Genomic DNA, 9,735 nt, shown 5'->3' with positions numbered 1-9,735 from the left:
GTGCACATGAAGCACCCAGCTCAGGTGATCAGGGAGGCTGGGTCACTGGGCCCCACTGGCCATTTACTACAGAAAGCCAGAGACTGGGAGACGTAGCAGCTCTACCCAATTCACGGAAACAAACACAGGGAGGCAGCCATAATGAGGAGACAAAGAAACATGTCCCAAATAAAAGAACAGAACAAAACTCCAGAAAAAGAAATACACAAAATAAAGACAATTACCAAATGCAGAGCTCAAAACACTGGTTATAAGGATGCTCAATGAAATCAGTGAGAACTTTAATAAAAAAAAAAGTAGGAACCATAAAAATGGAGACAGAAAACATTAAATAAAGTAAATGAGGCATGTCCCACAATAAATAATCTTCTTTCATTCACATTACATCAGCACTTTAAAGGTTTTCAGAGGGATTAAGTACGGCGGCAGAGTAAATTGATGCTGCCCAGACATAATCCCAGGTCGAAACTGGAATTACAACTAAATACAGAAAAACTTACTGAATGATCAACGAAGACTCGCTGGAGAGAATCTTGAGAATGGAGGACCAAAAGTGGAGACTGCATAGAGGCTGGTAGGAGGGGCGGAGGTGCGAAGGGCTGGCCGGGCGCCCACAGACGGCAGCTGAAGTTCCAGAGAGATATCTCAGCTGGGGGCTTGCCACAGAAAACTCTGGGTCTAATCCCCGAGCTGGACCCCCCAGCAGAGAGCACCAGAACTCAGAAGGGTACCCGTATAACATCTGGCTGTGAAAAGCAGCGGGTTAGCTGTCTGCCAGGGAGAGACGGCTGGAAATTCAGGCACCCTCTTACAGGGCCAATGCATAAAACCCCCTGTGGAGCCACCCATCTTGTGCTATGACAGAGGATCAGCGGAGTGGACTGGAGCTGTGTGAGCAGAGGCCAGGATGGAGGGCTCTGGGGTTAGAGCTCAAAAGGCAGACACCCCAGTTTCCTGTGCTGAGCCAGTCCCTCACGCTGCAGGTAATCTTTCCCCAGCAGACAATTGATATACAGGTGGTATTGCCTGGGGGGAAGACAGCTGACCCACCCTATTGAAAAAACACCTTGCCCCTTAAGAGACTGAGAATAACAATTAACCCCCAGGCAGAAACAATTACCCCATCCTGCTGACAAAAACTCTTGCCACACCTGTTGATGATTGCCTGAGAGCCTTTGAAGAGGAAGCCTATCAGTCTGCAGCCAGAGGTAGTCTTTGGAGGCTTTGAGTTGAAATAGCTTTTTGGGGGTGGGGGGGTCACAAATTGTCTTTCTATATGTAGCAATATACCATCTCTGGAAATCTAGGGATAGCACTGTCATATTTTTCAGAATTTAAAAATAGTCTTCTGTTAGTTTGTCAAATGAATACTACTTTGTACTTATACATTCCCTTATATTGAAACAAAACACAAAATAAAAAATCTTGTTCTCATGCCATCATGAAAAGTTTCTAGAACTAAGTAAGAATTAAATAACCATTAACAGATATGTTGATATGGTATTTTTTCCTATTAAAAATATGTCAGAAAATAAAATGGGGCTGACCTTAAGTGCCTTAAATGAGAGACAAATTGTTTTACTATAAATCTTGCATTTTCAATAAGATGCAGAAAAGCAGTAAGAAGAAAGTAGAAAATAAAAAATGCCCTTCAATGTACTCTAGTAGAAAAGAGCTAACACTACTCAGGACAAACAGAAAGATTAAATGCTCCTTTGCCAAATGTCTCCTTTAATTAAAATTTCTGTGAAAAATTAAGGGCCTTATAATCCCCTGAATTATTTTGTCAGATCTAGCTAGGCCTTTTTATGCCTCCTTAAGTATATAAGGCTTTTTATATCAAGCTTTTCTTATGAGACTAAAAATAAAAACTCATTTTGGTAATGGCGTTGTTCTGTGCATCACAACTTTTTAAACAAACTCAGAGAACTTTTTGGTACCAATCACTGTCCTAAGTGCTTTAAAATATTAATTTACTTAAAGAGTTTAAGAATCCTATGAGATAGATATTATTTATTATATATCTTCATTTTACAATTAGGGAAATTGTCCAAGATCACACAGTGATAAAGTTAGGGTTTGAACCCAGACCAATCTGGTTTTAGGGTCCATGCACTTAATGTCTCAGCTATGTTGCCTCCAACAGTTTCTTATACAGATGTTCAGGAAGAAAAAGCCCAGAAAATCTGAAATATAGAAAATTTAACCTGTTGAGACTGTAGCAAGGATCAGACTTCGTATGTTATACAAATTTGTTTTAGGACTTATTACAAGGTTCAAAGAATATGAAGGCACACATAATCTATCAAAGAAAAAAGGCAGTAAAAAGCCATCACAATATATAGTAAGAATGAAATAATGATGAAAATCATGGGGAAAATAAAAACTTTTCATTATATAATGATCATCGATAAATAAATGATTCAGCTACTGTGTGTAGACATTATGATGAAAATGTTTTAATAAACATTGTGATCTAGGAGATTCTGTGTTTAAGACATTGTAAAAACTACTAAGAGTTTTACTCTCAGATAGAACATAGACGGTCATAAAGGATTATTACTACAACAGGAAAACACAAGATACAGTGGTTACACTCTACCAGTGGTCGGCAAACTCAGTCAACAGAGCCAAGTATCAACAGTACAACGATTGAAATTTCTTTTGAGAGCCAAATTTTTTAAACTATATATGTAGGTACATTGTTATTAACTTAATAGGGTACTCCTAAGGCTTAGGAAGAGCCACACTCAAGGGGCCCCAGAGCCGCATGTGGCTCGCGAGCTGCAGTTTGCCTACCACGGCCGAGGCCAAGCATATCAAACTTGGCCCATGGGCCGCATGCCTCATTTATTTGGCCCATGTTAGCCTTTGAGTTTGACATGCTTGCTCAGTAGATACAAAGAAGTCTAACTAAACCAAATTCTAATTCTTCTATCAAAGATCTATATATACCGTTTTTATGGGACCAATCACCTATCCTGGGAATCTGTGGGTGGAAGAGCATGCCTGGCATAGGAAGGCAGATTTTGGTGGGATGAGAAAAGTACCCTGAAGCTTTTAATGACAATATGACTGGTATAATCGATTGTAAATAGAAGAACTCCAGATGTGAAAATAAATTGCATTCAACAATTCTCCCCCAGAGGAATTTTGGTAAAAGACAGAGGACAGACCTGAAAAGCAGAAAAATGTCTCATTGTTTTGTCCAGCACTTATGTTTTAGAACTTTTCTGGCATTACATCTAGAGATGAACTGAGCTTTCAGTTATTTGAAAGTATCAAGAACTTCCAGAAAAAGTTATTTTCACTGAATATTAAATATCGTAAAGTTAATTTCCACTGTTTCAGAAAAGAATACATGTTATATAGCTATAATATTAAATGCAATTCCAGAATAGCCCAGTCTTTTAAGCAGTATATTCATTAAAAATAGACAAAAACTCACTTTCTGATAACCCATTAAGAACCCTTGAAAGGGACCTATAGCAAGCTTATAGAAAGCTTAGCAAATACGATATTCCCCACTAGGGAAATCTTTGAACCAAAAAGAGCAGAAACCACAAGGAATGATAAATGCACAAATTTGTTTTTTCCAGAATTTAATATTTTTAAAAAGACGTAAAGTATAAAAATTATCAAAAAAAAATCTTAAAAGGTTTATTTTGGGGCTAAATGCTTGCACTGAAACTTTTTCTTATAATTGATTTAAGGTAAAAGGCAAAAATTATATTAAAAACACAGCAGCTACAGCTGTCCAATATAAAGTCCATCTGCAGAAAGGTAGGACAAAATGAGCTGACTGAGCAAATATTCACATCATGACGTCAGCAGCAAGTTTCAAATGGTTCCACTTCCCAAGGTCTAAAACAAGGATCATCTTGCATGTTTAGATTCTACTTCTTCAAGAATCCACTGAATTCCATTCAAAAAACCCTTTAGAGTTTCAGCCTCTGTATCCTGGACCTAGGAGCAAAGAAGAGAGGCCATTATCAGTAAGAAATTGAGTTCAACATCTTATGATGATGATGGACATTTTTTTAAAAATATACTTTTATTGATTTCAGAGAAGAAGGGAGAGGGAGAGAGAGAGAGAGAAACATCAATGATAAGAATCATTGATTGGGTGCCTTCTGCATGGCCTACACTGGGGATAAGCCAGCAACCTGGGCATGTGCCCTTGACCGAAATCAAACTTGGGACCCTTCAGTCCACAGGCCAACTAGGGCCGGACATTTTTCTAGACACCAAAAAAAGGACTAAAAATATCCCAATAAACTTTGGATGAGTCACTCAAGTATTGTCTCCTAGACAGCTTAGATAAAAATATGATCTCTTATATCTTTTAATTATTACCAATATAAGGCTTATTATTTATCCTTGGGGATAGGAAGATCTACCATTTCCATGACTTGTTTGTATGTATTAGAAAAATAATTCCCCCAAAAGACCCCCTTTGAAAACGAAAAGATTTTTGAATGAACCCAGCTTGTCAACTGATAAACGTGACATCTTGTTGCAAAAAAATGTCTTTCAGACTGCCACTTCTAGTGCTAAGTCAAACTCAGGAAGGTACACCTTTATTAGTAGCTTTCAAATTGTGTTCCAGTTTCCAGAGCTCCTTGGAAGGGTAAGGGGAGAAAAGAAGGAAGAAAATCCTCTAAATTCTTCAGCAAAAGCATTTCCAATATTAATTTTCCTTTATTTTACTTAGGGCAAGCATGTCGAACTCAAGGCTGGCGGGCCGCATGTTTCATTTAAATAAAGGAGGCATGCAGCCCGCTGGCCGCAAGTTTGACATGCTTGACTTAGGGGCTTTCATGTAAGGTTTCATTTGATGAAAAGATTCCATGATTAAAATAAAGTTTGGAGAGCTAGGAACTCTAAGATGGAATCTGTACTTCTGATGGCCCTTAAAGCATAATACACTAATGCTGGAAAAAACCATAGCATCTAAAAAAAAAAAAATCCCCAATTATTATTCATTGTACCCATGACGGGAGAGACAAGTAGAAACAAATGATCAGCTGAGACTATTGACACCAACTAAAATAACTCCCATCAATTAAGCTATTAAAACTGACTTTAGAATACTGCTCTGTTTCATTAAAGAGAATGAGTAGGAAAGAGTAAAATTAAAAAAAAAACAAAAACCTGAAAAATAAAGTAAGATGTTTCTCACCAGAGAAGAAATGGATCTTACCATCCACGGGTGGTTCAGATGATTCAGACCCAGCTCATGTGCCACATAAAAACAGGGCGTTCTTTTCACATTTGCCTGAGAAACACAAGATAAAACCAGCATCGGCCTTCCCGCAGATCCAAAGGCTGGGTCTGTCATCGCCATAATACGAGAAAATTCATCTTGCCATTCATGTCCTAAGGAATGAAGTCAAACTCTTAATTTGCATGACTTGCAATGATTTCTAAAATAATTAGATTAAAAACTAACAGAACAAGGAAACAAAAAAATTACCAGGACCCAAACATAACAAACTTCCTCTATTGCTTTGTTCATTTATTAGTATGTCATTAAGTAGCCTTGCAAGGACAGGTATTTAGGTGAAATCAGAGGGGAGGGGAATCATAGTACCATTCAGATGTCTCTATAGTTTAAAAGAAAAATACCTTAATATAGATATTTTCCTCTTACAAATTCTGTAGCTATAACTACCCTTTCTTTCAAAGTCCTGAATTTCAAAAATTTAAACATATAGTTGGGTCTAGCTTTTCTATGCAAACTAACAGTCTCTGCCTTTCACTGATGTATATAAATCACTGACATTTTGTGGTAGGCAAAATTTTAAAGTGATCCCCAATGACTCACACCCTTGTATAAACCCTTTCCCTTTGCTGGGAGGAACCTGCAAATATAATGGGATATCACTGTCATCATTGGGGTGTATTGTCCTATTAGGGACACCGTCCTCAGTGAGACTGACCTCAGCAGGTGAGTCCTTAAAAGGGATGAGATTCTTCTAACAAGAGAATGGTGAGCTGATAAACAGGTGTTCTTTTGAAACAGGTTGGAGGTGATTTGTTATATACCGATAGAAAACAAACATGGGACATTTAAATCTATCATATACCTCTTGGATTTTGACTTGTTCCACCTGCTCTTGGTTCCTTTGTCTCTCTTGTTCTTCTTTCTTTTGAACTGAGTTTTTTAAATGACTCCATTTTATCTTCACTACTGGCTTATTTAATTATACCTCTGTTACACTTTTTTTAGAGGTTTGCTCAAAGATTTACAATGTAATTCTTAACTTATAACTGTCTACCTTTAAATAGTATTATACAATTTCACTTATAGAAGAATATTACAACAATATATTTCCATTTCCTCCCTTCCATGCTGTTGTACTGTTAGTATATATTTTACTTAAAAATATCATATACCCACAATACATTGTTACTATTTCCCTTTACATAATTATAAGGAATTTAAAATTAGAAAAACATTTTTATATAGTTTTATTGTTTTCATCCGAGGGTTCTTGATTTCTTTTTGTAGATGCAATTTTCCATCTGGTATATTCTTCTGCCTAAAGAGATTCCTTTAATAGTTCCTCTAGTGCAAATCTGCTAATAATGAATTTTCACAGATTTTGTCTGAAAAGTCTTGATCTTGCCTCCATTTTTAAAACATTTCTTTGCTGGACATAAGGTTTCCTCCCCTTTGCAATACTCTACAGCAAGCGTGTCAAACTCAAAGGCTAACACAGGCCAAATAGATGAGGCATGTGGCCTGAGGGCTGCGAATTTGACATGCTTGCTGTACAGATTTCCCTTCAATGCCTTCTAGCTTGCAGCAATTCTGTCAGGGAGTCTTTGTCCTTACCTGTGGCCCTTTGTAAGTATCTTTCCTTCTGCTCTGTCTGCCTTCAAGATATTCTGTTTACCTTTGGTTTTCATCAATTTAGCTATGATATATCTAGATGTATTTTTCATTTATTAGGTTTACAGTTCTCTGGACATCTTGGATCTATGGCTTGTTGTCTTTCAGAAATGTTGAAATATAGGCCGTTATCTGTTCAAAATTTTCTTTTTCCTTGTTCTTACTCCCTTCATGTTTTCGTACTCCAATTACATACATATATGTTAGACCAGGGATTGACATATTACATTCCTGTCGATCTGTCTTTATAAATAAAATTATTTTGGAAAACAGCCATGTCCACTAATTTACAAATTGTCTCTGGCTATTTTTGCACTGTAACAGTACCGCTGAGTAACTATGAGAGATCATATGGCTCTTGTAACTAAAATATTTAATATCTAGCCTTTTAAGAAAAAGTTAACTCTCCTTTGATAGGTTCCCCCAGCTCTTGGATGCTCTGTTCCCCACTCCTTCTCTTTTTCCTCTTTGAGTTTTAATTTGGATTTCAACTGAGCTATCTTTCAGTGTTTTGAAGGTTTCATTTGCCAATAAGTCCATTGAAGAAACTATTCACCTGTTATCATATTTTCTATACGATCTGACTTTGCCAGAACCTCTCCCCAAAACTACTATTTCGGTTTCTTTTTTTACATATTTTTATTGATTTCAGAGAAGGAGAGGGAGAGAGAGATAGAAACATCAAGGATGAGAGAGAAACATCAATCAGCTGCCTCCTCCACATCCCCCACTGGGGAACTGCCCGCAACCCAGGTACACGCCCTCGACCGGAATCGAACCCGGGACCCCTCAGTCTGCAGGCCGACGCTCCATCCACTGAGCCAAACCGGCCTCGGCGCCATTTTACTCTTTAATAGCTTCTTACTCTCTGCTGAAAATCCCTATCTGTTCACACATATTGTCTACCTTTTCCACTAAATCCTTTAACATATTAATCATGTCCCTTTCTGAGAGTGACAACATCCAGGCCATCTACTGATTACTTATCTCTTGATAATGGGTCATTTCACTTTTATTTTTTGTGTGTGACTTATAAAATTTTAATTTACTGCTAGATGTTTTATATAGAGCCAGTAGAGACTGTAAAGACTGAGGTAAAGAGGATTTACTACTGAAAATAGACATGATTTTTTTGTTAGGCCATTAATGCAGGTCAAGTCCAACTAGTCAGTAGTTAAGATGGATTTGGCTTTTATTGTTATGATTAACTTTAGTGCACCATAAACTTTAAATTCTTTAAGGAATGGACTGCTGCTACCGTGTTCTGAGTGAGAACAATCTACACTAATAAAAGAGAAACATGGTAATTGGCGTACGACCACTACCCTTTTCATTGGCTAATCAGGGCAATATGCAAATTAACTGCCAACTGAGATGGCGGTTAACCGCCAACAAAGACGGCGGTTAATTTGCATATGTAGGCACAATGCAGGGAGGCGAAAGGGAAAGCAGGTTTTTTTTCCCCTGCCACTGCAGGTCCCCGCTGCCCGGGCCAGATGTCTAGGCCAGAGGCATTAGGCCTGGGCAGGGGCAGAGCAGGAGATCGCGGCGCTGCTGCCGCTGCGGGTCCCTGCTGCCTGGGCCGGACGCCTTGGCCAGGGGCGTTAGGCCTGGGCAGGGGCAGAGCCTGCAACCGCAGGGAGCTGGTGGTCCACTGCCCAGGGCTAATGCCTCTGCCAGTGGCGTTAGGCCTGGGCAGGGGCAGAGCAGGAGATCGCGGGGAGCTGGGGGTCCCCTGCCCCGGCCTGACACCTCTGCCAGAGGCCTCAGGCCTGGGCCAGGGGCCAATCTGGTGATCGGCGATCGGAGGGTGAAGAGGGTCAACTCCTCTGGCCGAGGCATCAGGCCTGGGCGGGGGGCGGACCCAGGAATCGGAGGGGGCTGGGGGTCCCCTGCCCCGGCCTGACACCTCTGCCAGAGGCCTCAGGCCTGGGCCAGGGGCCAATCTGGTGATCGGCGATCGGAGGGTGAAGAGGGTCAACTCCTCTGGCCGAGGCATCAGGCCTGGGCGGGGGGCGGACCCAGGAATCGGAGGGGGCTGGGGGTCCCCTGCCCCGGCCTGACACCTCTGCCAGAGGCCTCAGGCCTGGGCCAGGGGCCAATCTGGTGATCGGCGATCGGAGGGTGAAGAGGGTCAACTCCTCTGGCCGAGGCATCAGGCCTGGGCGGGGGGCGGACCCAGGAATCGGAGGGGGCTGGGAGTCCCCTGCCCAGGCCTGACGCCTCTAGCAGAGGGCCAATCCTGTGATTGGAGGGTGATGGGGGTCAACGCCTGAGGGCTCCCAGTATGTGAGAAGGGGCAGGGGGGGCTGAGGGACCCTCCCCCCGCCCCCCACCCACTGCACCAATTTCGTGCACCGGGCCCCTAGTATATTATATTATTTATATCCTTCCTTATTCACAGGGGTTTGAGGGAGAAATTACAACAATGACTTTGGCCCAAAAATATTTTGATTTCATACCTATATATCACTGTGAATGGCAATTATTCAGAATATATAGAGAATGTTCTCAACTAATCTACCTAATTAAAGTAAACATTTCACACCACACATTTCTGTGTCTGGGTAATTAAAACAAAGGTAAAAATTTTCAGTTATCTGAATAAATTATTTGAATAGGGCCAGAAGTAAAAAACACACAGCAATAACAAAAAGTGCAGAAGCATACAATAAATAGTATATAGTTATAGTTTTTTTAAATTTTGGTATGCATCAAAATTCTGTAAGTGCTTGTTAAAAACAAGGAAGCAAACAAATAAACAAACAAAACATCCCAGGACACAATCAAATCTATGAATCATAATAAACATGGTAGGAACCAGGCATTTTTTAACA

At 40.2% G+C, this 9,735-nt stretch overlaps 1 protein-coding gene across 1 annotated transcript in view; it reads right to left on the bottom strand.

Moving 5' to 3' along the window:
• Positions 1-3,640: 3,640 nt before the first annotated feature.
• FBXO4 (F-box protein 4) overlaps positions 3,641-9,735 on the bottom strand; it is a gene marked incomplete at its 5' end in the record, with an annotated part of 13,073 nt that continues 6,978 nt past the window's right edge. Inside the window, 2 exons of the mRNA XM_015571003.1 lie at positions 3,641-3,966; positions 5,204-5,379. Coding sequence (XP_015426489.1) covers positions 3,877-3,966; positions 5,204-5,379 — 266 coding nt within the window. The remainder of the gene's footprint in view (positions 3,967-5,203; positions 5,380-9,735) is intronic.

This window comes from Myotis davidii, unplaced genomic scaffold, assembly GCF_000327345.1.
Source record: "Myotis davidii unplaced genomic scaffold, ASM32734v1 scaffold348, whole genome shotgun sequence".
Taxonomy (NCBI): Eukaryota; Metazoa; Chordata; class Mammalia; order Chiroptera; family Vespertilionidae; genus Myotis; species Myotis davidii.
This window is presented reverse-complemented; position numbering and strand designations above follow the sequence as displayed.